Source organism: Notamacropus eugenii, chromosome 4 (assembly GCF_028372415.1).
Source record: "Notamacropus eugenii isolate mMacEug1 chromosome 4, mMacEug1.pri_v2, whole genome shotgun sequence".
NCBI lineage: Eukaryota > Metazoa > Chordata > Mammalia > Diprotodontia > Macropodidae > Notamacropus > Notamacropus eugenii.
In genome coordinates, this window is record NC_092875.1 from 17,272,225 (window position 1) to 17,293,343 (window position 21,119).

General features: G+C 44.5%; 1 protein-coding gene across 3 annotated transcripts in view; it reads left to right on the forward strand.

The window, feature by feature from the left end:
- TTC28 (tetratricopeptide repeat domain 28) overlaps positions 1–21,119 on the forward strand; it is a 702,579-nt gene that overhangs the window by 197,968 nt on the left and 483,492 nt on the right. The window contains exon 2 of one of the 3 annotated variants that reach the window (XM_072600074.1): positions 10,668–11,346. The exons of the other annotated variants lie outside the window; for them this stretch is intronic. Coding sequence (XP_072456175.1) covers positions 11,320–11,346 — 27 coding nt within the window. The 5' untranslated portion in view covers positions 10,668–11,319. The remainder of the gene's footprint in view (positions 1–10,667; positions 11,347–21,119) is intronic. 3 annotated transcript variants of the gene reach the window in all.

The following is a 21,119-nucleotide window of genomic DNA, read 5'->3' on the forward strand; positions in this document are numbered from 1 at the left end:
CTGCAACTTGTCTGAGATTTATATATCATAGGACCAAGAATCCTTGACAGCAAAGTCAAGATGGCTACCCCGATTCAGCGTGTTACCATGATGTGATATATGATACAATTTGTAAATTCTGCTAATTTGATCTTTGGGACAGTTTGTACATGAACTCTTGTTTCCCCTTTGCAGTTTTACCTCCTTATATCATTGCTTTATACTGGCTCCTTATAAACTTACTTATATATAAACTTATATAATACTGATGTGAAGGGGGAAGGGTAGTTGGGGCACCAGCACAAGACACAATTCTAACACAATTTGATATTAAGACCCAGAACTCCTCACTGCAAGCCCCCCACTCTTGTCATTTCCTTGCCCTTCAGAGGTGGAGAATGAATTGGAACTTGTCTCTTTCCCTGCCTCAGTTTAAAAAGAAAAACTATACTAAAGTCCATATTTTATTATCATTATAATAGCGGAAAATTTTAGCTTTTAATTACAGTGAACTTTTGATTTTGTCTCAGTGAAGGAAAAGAATCGGCAAAAATTAGAAACCAAACCAGGGAAGGCCAAAAAAGGGTTACCTGGATCTTCCAGATTGCTGGGGCTGGGGGGTGGGGAGGGGGGAGCCCACGATGCATCGCTAGGTCCTGCGATGTGGAAGGAATCATTCACAGTTATTCCTCAAGGCAATAGGAGATATGGTAAAGGTAGAAAAGGCAAGGTTCAGCAGCAGGCCAGGAGTACTGGGTGATGGTTTTTGAGCTAGCGCCACCCAAGGGCTGGGAGTTTGGCTGGAGTGATGCCAAGCTTTGGGCCTTTTGCCCAGGTTCTAGGTCATATTCTTGGAGTGGGGCATCCTCTACCACAACCCTGAACTAGTGGGGCAAGGTGGCAAAGATAATGTATGATTGTATTGTACCGGGATGATGTTTTTCATTTCTTTTATGTTCAGAAAGCACTTCCCAAGGAAGGGGCGGGGGGCAAGAGACTGACTTCACTGTTTGAACAGATCACTAAGAGGCACCAACATACATGGAATTAGCCCACTCTGCACCACCTCGTTAGGAGAAGGTCTTCAGGGACAACAGTAGGCTTTCAAATTCTTCTTAGAGCTGGGATTAATGCTGTATTCAAAGCACAATAGCTGTCAGTAAGTGTGAGGCCAACTCCTTAGGGCTCATTGTCATCCCTGTCACACCTTAGGGGGCCCTGCACAAAGTCTCCCAAAGAAGGAAAGGTGTGTGTGTTCTTAGCATTCCTCCGTTTTTCCTTTTGTTCTGGTTTGAATGAAACGAGTAATTATTGAGGAAAATGCCATTTTAATAGAATACTTTACATTCTGTTTAAAATGAAAAAAAAAAAAACACCATGAATTGCACAGTACTGTGTTCACAAATGAAGGAGTGGTGAAATGCCTTTTAGTAACTCCAGAGCGCACAAAATGTCATTTGGTGGCTGTTGAGCTGATAATGCTAAATTATAATATTTTAAACGGTGCTGGTTCAGTAATGGTCTATTTGAATAGCTTCTAATAGAGCAGGTGTATTAATCAGTAATTCTGTAAACATCCCAATTGTAATTGGGGGATTTAATTTGGGTTAAGTAAAAAAAAAATATTTAAGGGACAAAAGAGAAAAAATTAAGTGTTTTAAAGACATTAATCTGAGTATTTAAGACTCAATGTAATACTAATACATTGAGTCGTACCTGATTTAAATGGAAACTGAAATACCTCTTGCCAGATTGCTGGAAAAATGGAGTCACCATCCAAGGCGTGTGCAAGTGATCCAACAGAAATATTCAGTAAGCACCGAAGAATGTTTCGAGGCCTTTCGTTTCTTTTGTTTTAATTAAATTTTGTTTTTATTCAATCAGCAAAAATCTATGGCCATCTCCACCCCACCCCCCAATTGAGATAGAAAAAACTCCTGTTATAAATATATTTAATCAAGCAAAACAGATTTTTGCGTTGGCCATGTCCAAAAGGTGAACATACACATGTATATGTGTATACATGTATATCTGTACATACATAATGCACGTGCATTTATATGTCTCATTCTTCATCTCTCTGTTAGGCATGGTTTACCATATGTCCTCTGGAGTCATTACCATGTGTCCTCTGGTTCGGCATTTTAATATATTGTTATCCTTGTATAGCTGTTCTCCTGGTTCTGTGTACTTCACTCGGTATCCCAGGTTTCTCTGAAACCATGCCCTTCATCATATATTACAGCACAGTAGTATTTTAGGACACTTAGATACCATAACTTGTTCAGCCATTTCCCAATTGATTGGCGTTTCGTTCCCTGCACCCACTCCAGTTCCCAATTCTTTGCCACCTCAAGAGGAGGTATAGATATTTTGGTACATCCTTAGAGGTTCTTTTGCTTAGGATCCATCCATCTCTTAATTTATCCTCTGTTAAAAAACATCTTTGCTTGGACTTTTACCCTGTTTAATGAAGCAAAACTCAGGACAATAAGAATTAAAAGAAGTTTATTATAATTCACAGAGAGCTGGTCATGGACGATCAGCAGGCTTCAAGGTGGGACCAGTTTTTATTGGTAGCTTTAGTAATGAGATAAAGACCAACAGGGTGGGGTCCTTGCATCTCAGTTCCTCCATAAGGTAGCAAGTACAGGACAGTTTCCAGGTATATACAGGTAGGAGATGACTTGACCAGGAGATTGGGTGATGCCTCCCCTTAACACTGATTGATAAGCAGATCTGGGAACAGTGGGCCACTGAGTCAGCATAGCTTTCAATACTTCCCTTTAATTCCTTCTTTTCTCTCTTTTCTTTCCCTGCTGAATAAAATATATTTCTGTACCCAGATGTATGCACATGCCTGTATTCTTCCCTCTTTTGACCAATTCAGATGAGAGTGAAGGTTTAAGGGTCAGTCAAGACCTCTACCACTGCCTCATCTATATAAACTCTCCACACCAAAGATGTGAGAGAATTTTCCCTAACCTTCCTTTCTTTCTCTCTCCCGCCCCTGCCCCATGTCTGCCTCTTTGGCTCCCTGTCCATTTTTTTTTTTTTCCGGATCATAACAGAGCCACTAACAGGCCTTCTAATTAGAACCTTTTTGACACTAATGATGATGAGAGTCAGAAAGGACATGTGTATGTCCCCCTCCCCCACTGGAATGTAAGCAGTTTATTTTTGTTTAATTACTTGTGATCACTCACAAAGTTCTCTTCCCTCCTGTGTTAGACTTCAAAGTTTCTTCATAGCTCTGGTCTTTTCATCAGGAATGCTTGGAAGTCTTCTGTTTTGTTAGAGGCTCATTCCCCCTCCTCTCTGCTCCTGCTCCATGACTGTGCTCATGTCTTCTGGGTTAGTTGTTCTTGGCTGTGGGCCTAGAATGCCTTTTGGAATATGGCCCTGCAAATTCTTTGCTCCATTGTGGTGGTGGTGGGGAGGGGCCTACTGAATTGTGTTCGATCCTGAATGTGGCTCCTCATACTTGACTTCTTTCTTTCTGGCTGTGTTTTCTCTTCTACCTGGAAGCTCTGATGTTTGGCTGTCATGCTCCTGGGAGTTTTCACTTTGGGGTTTCTTTCAATAGCTGATCAGTAGATTCTTTCTATCTCACTTCACTCTTTGCTTCTAAGAGATCTAAGTCTTCTAAGATTTCTTGAAATAAGATATTTAGCCTCTTTGTTTTTTGTTTTGCCATGACTTTCAAGTAGTCCAGTGATTCTTAAATTTTTCTCCATCATCTGTTTTTTAGGTCAGTTGTTTTTGCTATGAGATACTGTACATTTTCTTCCATTTTTTTAGTCTTTTGATTTTATTTTAATATTTCTTGTTGTGTCATGGAGTCACTAGCTTCCACTTGGTCCATTTTAATTTCCCAGAAGTTTTTTGCTTGGGTAGGGTTTTGTACCTCTTGTATTAAGCTGTTAACTCCTTTTCCAATTCTTCTATAGGTCTTACTTTTTTCCATTTTTTTCCTCTAGCATTTTATTTCATTTATAAAAACATTTGAAAAACCCTTACTTCATCTCTCCCAGTAATTCTAGTTGAATTTGTGCCCAGGCTGTATTTTTCTTTGAGGCTTTGCTTGCATATGTTTTGGACTTTGTGTCTCGAGTGTCCCTGGCCCTGTAACGGTTTTTCATGGTGAGATTCTTTTTTTTGTCTGCTTGTGCTTCCAGCCTCCATCCTCACTGTGGACCTTATTTTCAGGCTGGGTCCTTTCTGGAGGCTCCTTGCAGTTGCTTTCTTGAGGTATTGAGTGTTGGGCTATTCACGTTTCTCAGGGCCATCTCAGGCTGGTGACCTGCCAGCTGCCAGTGTTCTCAAAGAGCAGACTTCCTGCCCTGGTTATTTTTCCACAGGTTTCAGACTGGGCTAGAAGTTGGAACTCAGATCAGTTCTGTTCCCCATGCTATTTGCCTCTGAACTTGGTTTTTGCTGGGTATCCACCATAGCATTCCTTGATCCTAAATGCCTACCTAAATCCTAAATCCTACCTGCAGCTACCCTTCTTAGTCCCCCATAGATCTCTGACCCAGAACTCAGTAGTGAGTGACAAAGTGGCCACCTGTATGAATCTGGAACCTCCTCTTGTTCTGGTACAAAGCCACAGTCCTCTTTCTGTCCCTAGGCACTGGGATGTTCTACATGGCATATCCGCGGCCAGGCTGTCTCCAGTGTCCACAGACCTTTCTGTTTGTTTCCCTGTGCAAACATAGGCTGAAAAAATGACTCACTATAACTTTAAAAAAAAATTTTCCCATCAGGGGAGTTTCTTTGGCCTAGCAATTGAGGTTGGGGGAGATCACACTAAATTTCCAGCTCTTCTACCATCCTGAATCCTCTTTTCATTTTTTCAGGGTCATATTTAGATCATTTCTACATGAAAATTTTTTTTTAAAAAACTTTCAAAAGAGAAAAAAAGATTGATCTTGTGGTCAGTTCAGTTGTTCTTCAGTTGTGTCCAATACTTCAAGACCCCTTTTGTGGTTTTCTTGGCAAAGATACTGAAGTGGTTTGCCATTTCCTTCTCCATCTCCTTTTACAGATAAGGAAACCAAGACAAATGAGATGAAGTGACTTGCCCAGAGTCATACAGCTAGTAAGCATCTGAGGCTGTGTTTGAATTCAGGAAGATGAGTCTTCCTGATTCCAAGCCCAGCGCTCTGTGTATTATGGTGCTGTCTAGCTGCTCACTGGTAGAAATGGGATATCTGATACAGAAAGTAGTGAAGATGCTATCCAGTGTAGATTTCCATCGTGCCTCTCTGCCATAGAGTGGTCAGAGCAAACTCTGTGTACTTTGTCCAGCCCTTGTTTCAGAAATTCTTCCCTCTTGTCTCAGTCAGCTCTGTAGGTTCCATTTCAAGGAATTCTTCTTCTTTAGCTGTGAGGGGGGAGATAGGAGTCATGGAAAAACACAAAGAAGCCAATGCTGAATTTGAAATGGTGTGGTGTGGTAGGGAGGCTGGAAAGTCTGTCTTATTGGTAAAAAATTGGTTGCTTTTTGCTCCCTGGTCTCTCCCTTGTACATATTAATAATATGAATAAGTTGCATTAGTAAGAGGTCATGAGCCACAAACAGGAGCAATTTACATAAACCAAGGCAACGTGATGGAGTAGCAGGAAGAGAAGTCAGATAAATTTGCCTACCACATGCCCTTCACAATGCTATAGAAAACACAGATGGAATTCTGAGTAGGAAATCCAAGAAAAAGTCATAGTTTGGAGTAATTTGGGTAGACATAGAGAGGCCTGTGGACACTGGTGATAGGTTCCAGTCTGGAGCATGCTTTGAGGAGTGTTGTCACATACAGGGATTGAGAGAGAGCTAAGCCTGAGCACCAAGGCGAGAAGAGGTCCTAGGGTTACATGCAGAGTGCAATGTCATCTGGCATCTCTGTTGTCCACTCCCCAGTTCTGAGTCACAGATTGTAGACTGACAGAGGAGGGGGCCTGCACCTAGGAGTGGTCATGGTGGGTCCTGGCTGTATACTGAGCAGAGGAAGTTCTAGCCTCCAGGGCAGGAATCCCAAACTTGTCGTTCAGTCACTCTGAATGTGCAAGTCTCCTAGTAACTGCTCCAAGTAGGGATAAGCCAATAGACCAAACCTAGGTGGGGAATTTGCAGAGTATAGACCAGGAGAGGAATGAGCAGATACCGCAGATCACATCACTTTGAGAGTATAGAAAACTGTCAGACCCTCAGCTTGAGTTGTGAATGCAGCAGAAAGACATGAAGGATAGAAGTTCAGCCCAGTCAGTCACTCCAGAAGTGTGTACAAATCTGCCCTAAAATAAAGTCCAAAGTCAGGAAGTGGGCTAGAGGAATGAGCTAGAATGGTGACAGGGATGCATGCTCAGGACACAAACTCAGAAGAAGAGAATGACTTAAAATCATCGGTAAGGCAAGCCTCAAAGACAAATTCAGCTTGGACACAAGTCTAACAAGAATTCCTAGAAGATATAAAGCAAGAGCTGAAAAAAAAGAGCTACAAATGATTTTTAAACCAAGTGAGAGCAGTAGAGGCAATAATGGGAAAAGAAATGAAAACTATGGAAAGAAAGGCATGAAAAGAGAATTAACAATTTGGACCAACAGGTACAAAACCTTATCCAAGAAAATACATTAATATTGCTGTTCCACTACCAAACCAGTATTTGTAGTGGTTTTCTTTCCTTGAGGCCTCTCTACTCTTGCTCCTCCTCACACATGACCTTCCAACACCCATATCCATGCCTGGAATGCACTACCTTCCTACCTCCACTTCTTGGAATCCATAACTTCCTTTAAAGCTTAGCTCAAGATCTGCCTCCTATATCAGGCTTTTCCAGATTCTCTGACAGCTGCTAATGCCCTCCCATCCTGAAGGTAACTGGTATTTCTGCATACAAAGTATATTTTGTATATCTATACTTATATGTTGGCATGTGCTGGTAAATATTTAATAACTGACTCTCTGGAAAAAGAAGGATATGTGACACACTTTCAAATTTAAACTGAATTGTTAACATTTTTCTCCATCACTTTCTCAAGTCTAGACAAGCAATAGAAAAATAAATCGTGCCCTGATTTGGAGCATTTGTCAGTTTCTGAGGTTCAAACGCTCCCGCTGAAATTGAAAGTCAGCTTTTTTGAACCAAGACAAGCTGGCCCCAGTGGGCCGCTGCCCAGTGTGTGTACGCGCTTTCCTGAAAAGAACAGAAGCTTCTTGAGAGCAGGAAGGGGCTATTTTGTGTCTTGGCAGCATAGTGCTTGATATATACCAGGCACTTTGTATGTTTGTTGATTAGTAGATTGTTAGTAAGTGCTGAAAATTCTCCATACAAATCCCGGGCCCTCCCTTAGCTCTGTTCCTGACTCTCTGGTCTCATCCATCTTGCCCCCAAAACCTCTCCTTCCTGGGAGATTCCTCTGCCCTTGCATCTGGCTTCTGTGATTGGTGAGTTTCTCACAGTATGTCCATTTTGAGGAAGTGCCCAGGCCCAGGACAGCCTCACTCATTCCACTCCTGTTCTGGCACATTCCTGACATGCTTCCAGAAGGACCTTTCCCCCTTCTGTTTCTGTTCCCTTTTACACACTTCCCTCATTAGGCTGGAAGCTCTTAGAGGGCAGGCACCGGCTTCCTTTTTTGTTCTTTCAGTTAATTCTATGATACCATTTGAGAATTTTCATTTATTCCAAAGTGACTGATAGATTGGGGAACATAGTTTGAGTTTTTTGTTTGCTCATGCTTGATTCCATCCAGAGAAACCATATAAGAACGCACATAACTGTGTCTCCTAACTCCTAAGCTCCAACCCTTTGATGGCTGTTTCCACAATCAGAGCTAACATATGGTGCCTACTATGGGACAGGCACTGGGCTAAGGACTCTACAAATGTTATTTCATTTGATCTTTACAGCCCTGGTAAGTGGGTGCTCTTATTATTCTCACTTCACAGATAAGGTAACTGAGGCAAACACAAGTTATTTGCTTAATTTAAGGTCATACACATGATAATCTGAGGTGGCATCTGAACTCAGAACTTTGTTTCCAGGTGTAATGCTCCATCTACTGTGCCACCTAGCTTCCACGAGCAAACTTCAGGTCTTTGTCAAGGCAAAATGCCCTATTGAAGGTATATCTTCTAGTACAGGAGGAGCTGGGCTGGAGAAGGGACTCTACCTCTCTCCCTTCTCACCTACTTACCACCTTGCCCGAAGCCTTGGCTACCTCGACTTCAGACTGTGCCAGCTGTGGGAGCCAGGGCAAGGCCATGGGCACCACCACCCCTTATGTTAGTATTTATGTACTTCTTAAACATTTACTTGACATGTATCAAACTGTGTCCTGCTGTTTTAAAAAATGCTTTGTGTGCCATTGATAAAATTTCTGAGGGTCATGCCTTTAATTTCATTGCCCCCAAAAGCTCTGAGGTTTATATTGCCAGATTATGTCCATCAGTCAGTCAGTAAACAGCCAGGAATTCAGGGCCACTGGATCTAAGAATAAGTGTAAGAGGATAGGAAAGACAGGAGGAGGTCAGTTTATGAAGGACTTTGAACCCCAAGTGGAGGATTTTGCATTAGATCCTGCACTTTATCACATGGGACAAGAGTAAAGCAGGAAAGAGTGGGAGAAGGCACCTGACTGATGGGAGATAAGGAAGAGGGGACTTGTGCAAAGGGCCTCAGTTTTGTTCTGTAAAATATGACTTTCTCGAAGGTCTTATCCAAGAGAGTAAGGGATGGGGGAGTCACTGAAGGTTTGAGCAGGGATGAAACAGCAGCTGGGTGGTGCAAGTGGATAAAGCACTTGGCCTGGAGTCAGGAAGACCTGAGTTCAAATCCAGCCTCAGATACTAGCACTGTGACCCTGAGCAAGTCACATCACCCTGTTGCCTCAGTTTCCTCATCTGGTGGATGAGCTGGAGGAGGATATGGCAAGTATCTTTGTTAAGAAAACCCCAAGTAGAGTCACAGAGTTGGACAGGACTGAATAACCTCTTCAAGAAAGTTTAGAAGAGCCTCTTTGGTGCCATAGGAGGCGATGCAGAAGACAGCCTACATTCAAATCTACCTCAGACACTTACTAGATGTGAGTCCCTGGGCTAATCACTTAGGCACTGGCTGCCTCAGTTTCCTGAACTCTAAGATAGGGATATTAATAGTACCTACTTCAGAGGGTTGCTTCGAGGATAAAGGGAAATGACATGAAGTGCCAAGCTTAAAGCACTGTATGAATGCTAGTTATGATTACCTCTGAGAAGTTTGATCGAATTCTAACACTTTAACTCATGGATTCTTAGTCTCCAGTTATTAACATAGCTTAGTCATCTGTTCACAGCTTTAAAAGGGAAACATCGAAACCATTTGCCAAATGGATTGATGAGTCAGTGACTTGCTGAAAGTGGTGTGGTACTGGAGGACTAGACAGAGGGGCTGAGAGCCGAAGGATCTGGGTCTTCCTTCCAGGTGTTACTGATACTGCGACCAGGAGCAAATCACTTCCTAAGCCTTAGTTTCCTCAGGTGTAAAAGCAGCAGATTAGCTTTGATGATCTCCGAAGTTCTCTTTAATCAAAGAGAAACTTGATTTATATGTGTAGGGAAAGCCATGTTTACTGATGTTCCGGTACCTTGATATGGTGATGCATGTACATGAGGCATTTGACATGACTAGAGAAGATCTCTATAGGAGGGTGCTAATAATCATTATATTTCTCTAGGACTTTATTTTTGGAAACCTCTTACTTCCTTTGATCCTTAGATTATTTTTACTTTACAAATAAGGAAACAGGTCCAGAGAGGTGAAGTGACTTGTTCAGTTAGAGTCATCCAGCCAGTGAGCCAAGAGTAGTTCTTACTCCCTACTCCTTTCCTCCTTTAGTAGGTGGCTGCTGTTTCGTAAGGGGCTGGTTGCACAGATAACAGAATCATACCATTGAAAATAATCTCACTTATTATAATAATAACATGTTTTGTATTTCAGTAGAGCACACCCATTCAGAAAGTCCAAAGCATTTTGCAGACAAAACCAGAGCCTTCTGTCGTTTCCCTGAAGCCGTTACTGCGGATATTTTTCACAGGGCCCCATGACTGGGTCTATTATGGCAGTAGAATCATTGCCCTAACTTGACCGGGACAACATATTCTGTTGAAGTTGCTGTACTTTTACAGAAGTCTTGAATTTAAAAAGTGTTTCTATAAACTGAGGTAACATGGAACATGTTTAAAAAACAGAACCTGGTGGTCCCCCTTTTTTGGTTACCGTGTCTTAATTTCTTCCCCTCCATGTAACTTCCAGTATACTCAAAGCTCATGTATAGACGTAGCTCCATCTTTTGGAAAAGGTCTCTCCCAGGCCGGTGATGTTATCCTAGCTGCCTGCTGCCTCTGAAACTCGGCTTCTTGCCTGCCTTCCCCGAGCCGATGTGGTGGCACTAAGACCCAGAAATCCTTGCTCTGCTTGCTGGAGCTGGGCAGGCTCTGCTAGCCCAGAAGGGAAGGAAGTCATTAGTGCAGACTGAGCAGGCGAGTTGGGTTCTTGCAGGATTTCCTTCCAGCTTTTCCCTACCAAGGTTCTTGGGAATTCAAAAACAAAAACAAAAACAAAACAGAACCCCCCCAGATCCCCCGAACAACACCCCCCCAAAGCTTAACAAGCCACCCAGACACACTGACCAAGTTTTCCCCTGTTGACAGCTTTTGGGGGAGTGGAGGCATTTCGGGAAGGGCTGAGCCTTGTAAGCAGGCAAGCCTCCGAGAAGGAAGAGCAGCCGCGAGAAGAAGCCCGGGTTACAGACACGTCTTTGGGACGGACTTGGCTGCATTTTCCAAACGAGAAAGCTGCTGCAGGCTGCGCCGCGGGGCCGCTCTGCCCGCTGCCTCGGGCTCTTGGGAGAGGAGGAGCCTTCGCCCAGAGGGGCTCGGATGGCAGGAGCGACGCTGCCTTGCTGCAGCCCAGCAAAGAGCACCTCTTTTTTCCAGGCTCTTCTCTGAAGGGGGATCCCTCCCTGCCTGCCGGCCGGGGAGCCTGCGGCGGCGGCCGTGGAGGAGGCGGCCGGGCCGGCTCCATCCGTAGCCTCCAGCCCGCTGGGACCATGCCCCGTTCGGGCCGCCGCGCTGCCCCCTGACGGGGAGCCTGCCTGAGGCTCGGGGCGCTGCTGCCCAAGGACGACGAGACCAGCCTCCGGCCCTGCCCGCCCGCCCAGCGGCGGCTCCTGGGCTCGGTCCCTGAGCCTGGCCAAGCACTCGGGCTGGCCGGGAGGCAGCATGCCCTGCAGTGGTGGCCGCCCGGCCCCTGCCCCGCGCCCGCAGCCAGCCCCTTAATGCCCCCCCTCCCGGCTCTACAAATATGATGAAATGGCAGCCCCGGAAGAAGGTAAGCGTCCGTGCCAGGGGCCTGGGGGGCGCCCCGACGTGGGCTGGAGCCAGGGGCGCGCGGCTGGATCGAGCCGGGCCGGGAGGCGTCCCGCTGGGCTGGGCTGGGCTGGCCGGGGGAGGAGGCTCTCAAGTTTGCCCCTCTTGGCCACCCGCCCACTCGGGACTCAGAACCCCGTAGGAGCCAGGCCTCGGGCGGCGCGGGGCGGGGGCGAGGCTCCGCCTAGCCGGGGGCTCGGGAGGGGTGGCCAGAACTCCCCTGGGGCAGTGGGAGCTGCGGTCGCTCTGCAGGTGGGTGCCCGCGGCCCGAAGGGGTTAATGCGGCTCGGGGCGCTTCTCCCGGGCCCCGCTGGGGGGCGAGCCGGCCCTGGACAAGCCCAAGTGGCCCAACAGATGGTGTCCCAGGCGAGCCCGAGCGCCCAGACCCGGGGCCGGGTGTGTGTGTCTGTCTGTGTGTGTATGTGTGTATGTCTGTGTGTGTATGTGTGGGTGTGGGTGTGTGGGTGGGTGGGTGTGTGGGTGGGTGGTATGTGTTCTAGAGTGCTCCTCCTGATTCGTGCAGCGCGCAGTCAGCATTCCTTGGACTGCAGTGTGTGTGTGTGTGTGTGTGTGTGTGTGTGTGTGTGTGTGTGTGTGTGTATGTGTGTGTGTGTGTACACAATCTTTGTGCAAGGCTATGTGTATGAACAAGTGAGAGGCAGCGTGTCAGGGCGTGTGTTGTGAGGCATCGATGGGGGGGAAGGGGAGGGGGCAATTTTCTTTTTGCGAGATTTTTTCCTAATATGGCTCCTTTGTTGAGAACTCGGAAAAAAATCCAGTGGTTCTATCAAAATAAATTGCTATTGGTCACAGAACTAGCGTTTGCAAGGATGGGACTGGTCCCTAGCGCAGGACTTGGAGGAGACAGCAGTTCTCCGCAAGTTATTGCTCTGCTTGAACCTGAGCACCTCTGGGCTAACTTGCCTGCCTGAAGAAGATAACCATTAGGTCAGCCCCGTGGTTCCCTGCTTAGCCTGGCTTTTTTTTTTTTATTTGTTTGGCTGCGGTTTATGTTGCCTAGAATTCTTCTAAGGGAAAACGAAGCGGATCCAGCACTCGTGTGTGCCCCTCCTCACCCGCTGCCCCACTCCTCACCCGCTGCCAGGCGTAGTCCACTAGTACTAGCAGAAAGGGCTCTTTCTTTGTGGCCCGATGTGCAATATATACCGTGTTTTGCTTCAGGTTAGAAATGCAAATCATGTGTGAAATGAATGAGAGGGTATTGTGTTCAGTTTGATCACCAGATCCAGTGGCCAGCCCTGTCCCAGGATGGCCCCATCCCAGTCAATTGAAAGGCCTCCTGTTAGAGCTAATTGATTAGCGTTTCCCCTCTGACATTGTGTCTCCCTCATTCAGCAGCTTAGGATATCTCACATATTAGTGTTTAGATTTCCGTTAACAGTGAGATTGGTTTTCCTTATTTTATTTGGGAGTCAGTGTATTCCTTCCCCCTTCAAATGTGCTAGAACCCAACCTAGAAGCCAGACGGAAACATAAAAAGGAAGGGGGACAGAACCCAGTGCAAAATGAAGGAATTCAAAAGGCTTTTGCCTGTTTGTGTCCAAAGCCTTCCACTCCTTTTCCTGCATATCTTGAAGTATTACCTTCAAGATGTCTGCAAACTGTATATTCCTAAGTGTCTGTTTTTCCAGTTGTACCTGATGTGCAGTAACTCCTGTGGTTCTGACTATGGAAAACCCTCTGGGCACTGGTTACAGAGGATTGCTTGAACCACTGAAGTATTATTCCTGGCAGTCAGGTGCGAAATTTCTGGCTCTGGAAGATTCTGTTTTCAAGTGTCAGAATTCACTCTGCAGTATTTACTCATTCGGAAAATAGCAGAATGGCTATTCCAGAAAGGTTCTGTTTGTTCCTTGTCCTAATGGTCCCTTTAAATTTCTCATCAAATGTTACAGGATTTACATTTGATTCCTAATTATATTTAGGGGAATTGAAAATAACCCAAGCTAGCAATATTTCCTGAATATTTACTTGGCAGTTTGAGAACAATTCCTGCTGCTTCTGCATCGGAAGCTGTCTTGAAAGGAACTTAATAGTCCTGTATAGCCGTCAGTGAAAGATGATGAAAAGTCTTCAAGAGACTGGGTTTATTTTCTTATTCTTGCCAAGGTAGCCACATGATCATTACTATGACTTGCTATGCTGACACATCGGCAGGGGAAGAGTCACTTGCCATGTGTTTTACTGAAGTGTATCATGAAAACCATTTAGACTGAAGATGGAAAGTGATACTTCATTCTCTTAGTATTGATGTAATTTTAACAAAGCTTGGAAGACCATCCTCGTATGTAGCCTCAAGCAGCATTTATTTACAATTGGGCAGAAAATGATCGATTACAGTGGCTTGCTATCACTTTCCCTTGTCAACCATTACTGGAGCTGGCTTTTGTAAATGTTGGGCTCAGGGTAAAAGAGTGCCCATGGTCTCCAGATTTATGAGTGGAGTGTCTGATGAAGCATCTAGCTGACTGGGGTGCATAATTGAAGAGAAATCCTCTCTCCTCCTTTCTCCTGTGTACTTACAGTGGTAAGCCAAATATGTAGATTCCAGGGATGGGCACTGGTGTGTACAAACTGACTCTCAATTTCATAAGGTTACCCTTTTAGACAAGACATTCTAACCTTAGGGCCCTCATGAGACTTTACTGTAGTGTGCCCTAGGACCCCACTAAACACCAAGACCAAGGGCTGTTCAGATACTGGTTATGATTTCTACTCATTTCCATCCATTTTCCCTCATGTAGCTGTCAGAATGACTTTCTAGTGCTCAGGTCTGCCCATGGCCCTCCCCTATTCAGAAGCTTTCTGTAGCTCACTCTTGTCTTTTGGGTAAAGACAAACTGATTTTGTATTTAAGGCTCTATTTCATGTGGCTGAAGCCTAGCTTTGCAGCCGTATTTCATTTTATATTCCTTCACACAGTCCACAGTTCATTCCCCTGGACTGCTCGTGTTCATTACATTCTTGCCTCCATGTGTCAGCTCCGTAGTTCAGTGAATGGAGTATTTGACCTGTACTCAGGAAGAACTGGTTGGAAATCTGTCTTCAGATGCTTATGAGCCGTGTGTCTCAGGGCAAGTCACTTTCCTTTTTTCCCTTAATTTCCTCAGTGCGGGTAATGATAAATAGCACTTGCCTCCCTGCCTGAGATTGAATGAGATAACATTGGCTAAGCTCTCTGCAAGTATTAAAGTGTCATTATGATTATTCTTTTTGCTATGTCTCTTTTCTGCCTCTCACATCCTACTTTGTTTTATACTTATGTGAGTTTATGTCATAGTTTTACAAATAGATCCTAAGCTTCTTGAGGGTATCATTCCTATCATACTTAGCAGTTGCTAAGCATCATTCACTTCCATGGATAGCATAGCAGTTGCTAAGTGTCTATGGAAGTGAATGATAAGAATGCTGTTAACATTGTATAACATATTTTTGAAAGCTTGGGGCTATTTTTTGCTTACTAAAATTGTTTAAAATCCTTTGGCTTTTTATTTTGGGTTTACTTATTCCTTTTAGAGCTCTTCTACCTTTCCACTCCCACTCCACATTTCTCTTGGCTTCTCTTCTCTACTTAGGTCACATATGTTGAGGTTCTGCACTGAATACAGTGAGAACATCGAAATGGAATGTGTACATTATCCCACTGAAAGGGATTGGTGGCCGGGGGCTGGGCAGTGCTGTGTGTGTGTGTGTGTGTGTGTGTGTGTGTGTGTGTGTGTGTGGACAGGATGAGAGGATGGTGACTCTTTAGTCTGGGAAGTGATAGGATTTTGGTCTCTGATGTTATAAATGGTCTAGACAGGGTGAACCCAGCAGGCTTGTTTGCCGTCTCTCCAAGTAGCTGATAAACAGCAACAGCTACCAAGTCTACGGCAATTCAAGGTTTCAGCAGATCTGCCCTCCCCACTCATACCCTAACAGCTCCATGAGTTGAGTAGTACCAGTATAATCACTCCATTTTCACAGCTAAGAAAAACTGAGTCTTAGAGAAATCATGGGATTTTCCAGTCATCAGTGTCAGGGCTTGTCCTTAGACTCCTGTCCTCTGACTAGATGAGAGCCATTGCTCTTTCCTTGTCGCCACCTCCTCCTCCCTCCCTCTGCCTCTACTCCCTTTGTTGTCCAGCACTTTGCCTTCACTGATCACTAAGTGATCTGTCCTTCCTCTGAACTCTCACAATTCTTAAATGTGCCAAAGGAGCACAGTGGAAGTGTGAGTGTCCCCAGAGACTCCCTTCAACCCGTTTTACTGACTCCTTCTCCCGTGGTTCCCTCAGTGTATATAGAGATAACTCCCAAGGTGGCTTAGTGGATAGAGCCCTGGTCCTGGAGTCTGGAAGTCCTGAGTTCAAATATGGCCCCAGATACATACTAGAAGTGTGACCTTGGGCAAGTCACTTAACCTCTCTTGGCCTCATTTTCCTTAACTGTTTAATGGGGATAATAGCATCTACCTTGCAGGATTTGTTTGAGGTTCAAATAAGATGATATTTTAAAAGCATTTAATCCAGTGTCTGACAAAAGTAGGCTTTCTATAAGTGTTTATTCCCTTTCCCTTCTTAAGTTTTTGTCTGTGTTCTTTTTGTATCCCTCCAGTAGACTGTAAGCTCCATGAGGGGAAAGATTGGCCATTTTTCATCCCTAGTACCTGGCACAGCTCCTGCATGAACTTAATAGAAGTGTCTGGAATTTAATTATATGATGGTATTTATCTTTGTGTGGATATTTTGTTTTTTCTTTTCACTCTGCAATAAACTTCTGGAGATCAGGGTCAATGTCTTATACATTGTATCTCTAATACCGCTTATCACAAAGCCTTCCACATAGTAGGTGGTTAGTAATTATTTGGGTGTTGGTTGATTTAGGACGAATGAAACAACGTTTTACTTTGTACATTAGTTAGCAAATATTATTTTTCAAGAAACATTTATTAAGTGCCTCTTTTGGAAAGCATTTTGCATAGTGGATAGAGGGTGGGACTTGTCAGAAAACCTTGGATTCAAATCCGGTCTTAGACACTTACAAGAGATGTGACCCTGGAGCAACCACTTAAGCGCTTTGAACTAAGTTCTTCATCACAAAAATGGTGATGATAATGGCATGTATCTCACAGTTATCATGATGGTCAAATGAGATATAACATGTAAATGATTTTTCGAACATTTAAGTTAGTATCAATCAGTAAACATTTATTAAATACCTACTATGTGTCAGACACTGTGCTAAGTAAAGCACTGAGAATACAGAAAGAGGCAGAGACAGGTCCTGTCCTCAAGGAACTTCCAATCTAATGGAGAAGATGACAAGCAAACAAATATGTACAAAACAACCTATTTACAGGATAAGTAGGAAATAATTAGAAGGAAGCATAAGAATTAAGAGAGACTGGGGAGACTGCTTGCAGAAGGTGGGATCTTAGTTGAGGTTTGAAGGGGGCCAAGAGGTAGAAATGAGAAGGGAGAGCATGCTGGGCATGAGGAACCTAAGTCCCACAGCTCAGAGATGGTGCCATGTTTGGGGAATAGCTGGAGGCCAGAGAAGAGAAAGTGAATAGCTCAGTACAGGCAGATGACAGGGCATGAAGAGGAGTAACATGAAATAAGGCTGAAAATGTATTGTTGGTTGATAAAGTTGGAAGGTAGGAAGAGGTTAGGCGATGAAGGACTTTCAGTGCTAAGCAGAGCATTTGTAATTTAATCCTGGAGGTAATGGGGAGCCACTGGAGCAGGGGAGGTGACATGGTTGGACCTGTGCTTTAGGAAGATCACTTTGGCAGCTGAATAGTGGAGGGATTGGAGTGGGGAGAGACTTGAGGCAGGCAGATCGCGCGCCCCCCCCCCCCCCCCCCCCCCAGCAGGCTATTGAGATAGTCCAGATGTGAGGTGATGAGGGCCTGTACTGGAGTGGTGTCAGTGTGAGAGAAGAAAAGGAATGTATTTGAGAGATGTTGCAGAGATGAATCCTGGGCCCCTAGCAACATATTGGATGTGGTGGGGAGGGGAGAAAAAATGAGTGGAAAATGACATCTAGGTTTGGAGCCTGAGGGACAGAGAAGATCGTGTTGCCTTCTACAGTAGGCGAAAGTGGGGAGGGTTTAAGGGAAAAGGTCATTAGTTCTATTGACGATGTCTACTAGGCATCTAGTTCTAGATGGCTGAAAGGCAGGTGGAGATGTGAGGTTGGAGGTCAGCACAGAGACTGGGGCAGGAAAGGTAGATTTGAGAATCATCAGCATAGAGATGGTCATTCAATCCATGGGAGCTGATGAGATCACCAAGTGAAGTGGTAGAGAGAACAGGGCCCAGGATGGAGCCTGGAGGGACACCTACAGTCAGAGGGTGTGATCTGGAGAAGGATCAAGCAAAGGAGACAGAGAGGGAGCAGTTTGGAGGGCGGGGGAGGGAGGGAGGGAGGGAGAGAGAGAGAGAGAGAGAGAGAGAGAGAGAGAGGGAGAGAGAGAGAGAGAGAGAGAGAGAAAGTGAGAGAGACAGAGAGAGAGACAGAGAGAGAGGGAGGGAGGGAGGAGGGAGGAGAGAGAGAGAGAGAGAGAGAGAGAGAGAGAGAGAGAGAGAGAGAAAGTGAGAGAGACAGAGAGAGAGGGAGGAGGGGAAGGGAGGGCGGGGGAGGGAGGACGGAGAGAGAGAGGAGAGAGAGAGAGAGAGAGAGAGAGAGAGAGAGAGAGAGAGAGAGAGAGAGAAGGAGAGAGAGAGAGAGAGAGAGAGAGAGAGGAGGGAGGGAGGAGAGAGAGAGAGAGAGAGAGAGAGAGAGAGAGAGAGAGAGAGAGAGAAAGTGAGAGAGACAGAGAGAGAGCGGAGGGAGGGAGGAGGGAGGGACGGAGAGAGAGAGAGAGAGAGAGAGAGAGAAGAGAGAGAGAGAGAGAGAGAAAGGAGAGAGAGAGAGAGAGAGGGAGAGAGACAGAGACAGAGAGAGAGAGAGAGAGAGAGAGAAAAGAGCAGTCCTGAAAACCTGGAGAGAAGAGAGTATTAAGCAGAGAGGGATCAAGTGTCAAAGGCTGTAGAAATGTCGAGAATGAGAGTGGAGAAAAGGCCATTGAGTTTGACCTATCAAGTGTTGTGTAAATGCCATTTGTTTACTTAGTATTTTTTCTCCCATTCTCATCTTTATATTTGATGGAGCTTAAAAAAAACAGATCTGGGCTATGTCACTATCCCACTATTGCTTTTTAATGTTTTATATTAGGTGAACTATTACACAGATGGATAAAATGACTGCTTTTTGTTACTGAATAAAAGTGTTGGGAGGGGAGCTCATCTTGCATAGGCTCCCCGAAAGCATCTTTGGGAGCAAATTTTCAATCCTAAACTGAAAACACAAAGACTCCATATTTTTGCATTTGTTTGTATCTTTAGCACTTAGCACTGTACTAGGCACACAGTGTTTAAGAAATGCTTGTTAACTGAACTGCATATTGACAAATTTTTAATACATAAAACATGACCTACCAGGTCATAGCTTCTATTATACCTGCTAGAAGATTGTACTAAAAACATTTAAATATGCTACTTTTATGGCATTTTATCTTCACCCAGACCATTCCTAGTCTGATCTATCCATTCAAGTTCTTTATCTTCTGGCAAGCCAGGGCATGACTTGGCATCATTCTCTTGGCACTGGTCTCTTCCAGGAGGTTTTTTCAGAGGTCACCACCAGCCCTTTGGATCAGGGTCTCCCACCCTTGAAGGCAGATGCCAAGTTAGAAATTTCTACCTCAGATTTCTATTTAGTCACCCATAGTTAAGCAAAGGAAAAAAGCCCACATTTGAGGTGTGACCTTAAGCTCCCCTGCACAGACTCAGGACTCATGGAATGTGCTGGCCAGTGCCATTGCTGTAGAGCTCAGGAAGCCCCAGCAGGCTGGGAGGAGGGTGCAGAAGCATGGTTGTCTTTCCTTCTGAAGTTTGTGGAGTGGCATGCATTTCCTGTTCAGTGACTCAGGGCAAGGCAAGTCAACAGACATGTATTAAGCACTGACTATGTGACAGGCACTGTGCAAAACCCTGTGGTTACAAAGAAAGGCAAAAGACAGTCCCTGCCCTCCAGGAACTCCTAATCTAATAGGGGATACAGCATGCAAAACACCATGTACAAACAACATATAGAGAGGATACATGGAGGGAAGGCCCTAGCATTAAGGGGAAGTGGGGAAAGACATCTTTCAGCAGGTGATTGAATCCCTAGGAGCTGATGAGGTCACTAACACAAGGGCCCAGATGGAGCTGTCGAGGCCCCCATGATCAGTGAGCATGACCTGGATGAAGATCTAATAAAGGAGACTGAGAAGAAGAGGTTAGAAAAGTAAAAGGCGAACCTGGAGAGAGCAGGGCCACAAAATCAGTGAGGAAACATGATTGACAGTGTCAAAGGCTGCAGAGAGGTCAGGAAGGAGGATTGAGGAAGTGCTATTAGATTGGGCGATTGAGAGATTCTTGGTGACTTCTGGGCTGCTCCTCCACCCTACCTCACGACTGTGTGTGGAAGGGGCAGAGGTGACCAACCAGCAGTTTGGGGTTGTTTGTCTTTTATCTAGGGACCTATCAGAAAGGACCAGCACACATATGTCACCAGAAGGTTCCAGATGTGCTCTCCAGAAGGGATGGCCAGTGTTAGAAATATGGAAACAGATAAGTGAAAACACAAAACGCCAAATACGTAATAAGTCATTTGAGCCTGGACTGTATTGTTCCGTGACTTGTGTTGGTTAGAAAACACAAGTTTCAAAAAGCGCATGAGATGAATTAATGAATGTTCAGTCAGCAGTGGATTTTCCAGGGAAACAGTGGTACTTGGTGGAAAGGACCTGGCATGAACCTAACTTCTTCAATTTGATGTCAGGGAGGAGAAATCCAGGCCTTTCCACCAAAATAGCCATGGCCACTATTTTCAGAGAGAACGCTGACTTGCCTCGTTGCAGCAGTGTTAACATTCTTAGGACTATGGTGGCATCACCCATACCACGTCTTCCTATTTGTACCAGGCAGTTATAGGCGAACTCTGGATAATAGAATTTTCATATCTTGCATTTCACATGTGAATCTAATTGAAATGCTCATCTCACAGTAACATGTTTGTTTACAATTGTGAGAAGATTTATACTCTTTTAAATCCAAGGATTAGTTTGAGATAACATTGTGTAAATAAGAGTGCAGTCAAAAGCTTTAAGAGCTGACAGTGATTAGATCTTTTCATGGCTTATCTAATGTAATATGACTGTTCATACATAATAAAAGATCATTAATAGGAATATGTCAAATATGTTATGTTAATTATGTCATTTGAGAATCATATGATGTATTTATCTTGTTCTACTTGTCATGTTAATATTATTCCTTAAATTACTTCTCTGACAGAGCCACATTTTAGAAGCTTGTTCAGATGTGCTGTTGTGGATACTACATTCTAGATGTTTGTATTTTGGACTGCCTATTGGGTTTCCCCCAAATCTATACACACTTCAAAATCTGTCTTTTCTTGATTGTAACATTTTTGTTGTAGAGAAAATTCTTTATTTCTTTACTGGAAATCTAAGCCCAGAACTTATTCATTCAACTAACATTAAATGCATTTATGTACATGCTTATGTTTAGGCCCTTGTGCAGGGTCCTGGGAAAGACACAAAGGTAAATGAAATAGGCCCAGTGTCTTCAGGAACCAAACATCCTAGTAGCAGATGGTGAGGGCGGGGCACAGGATCTA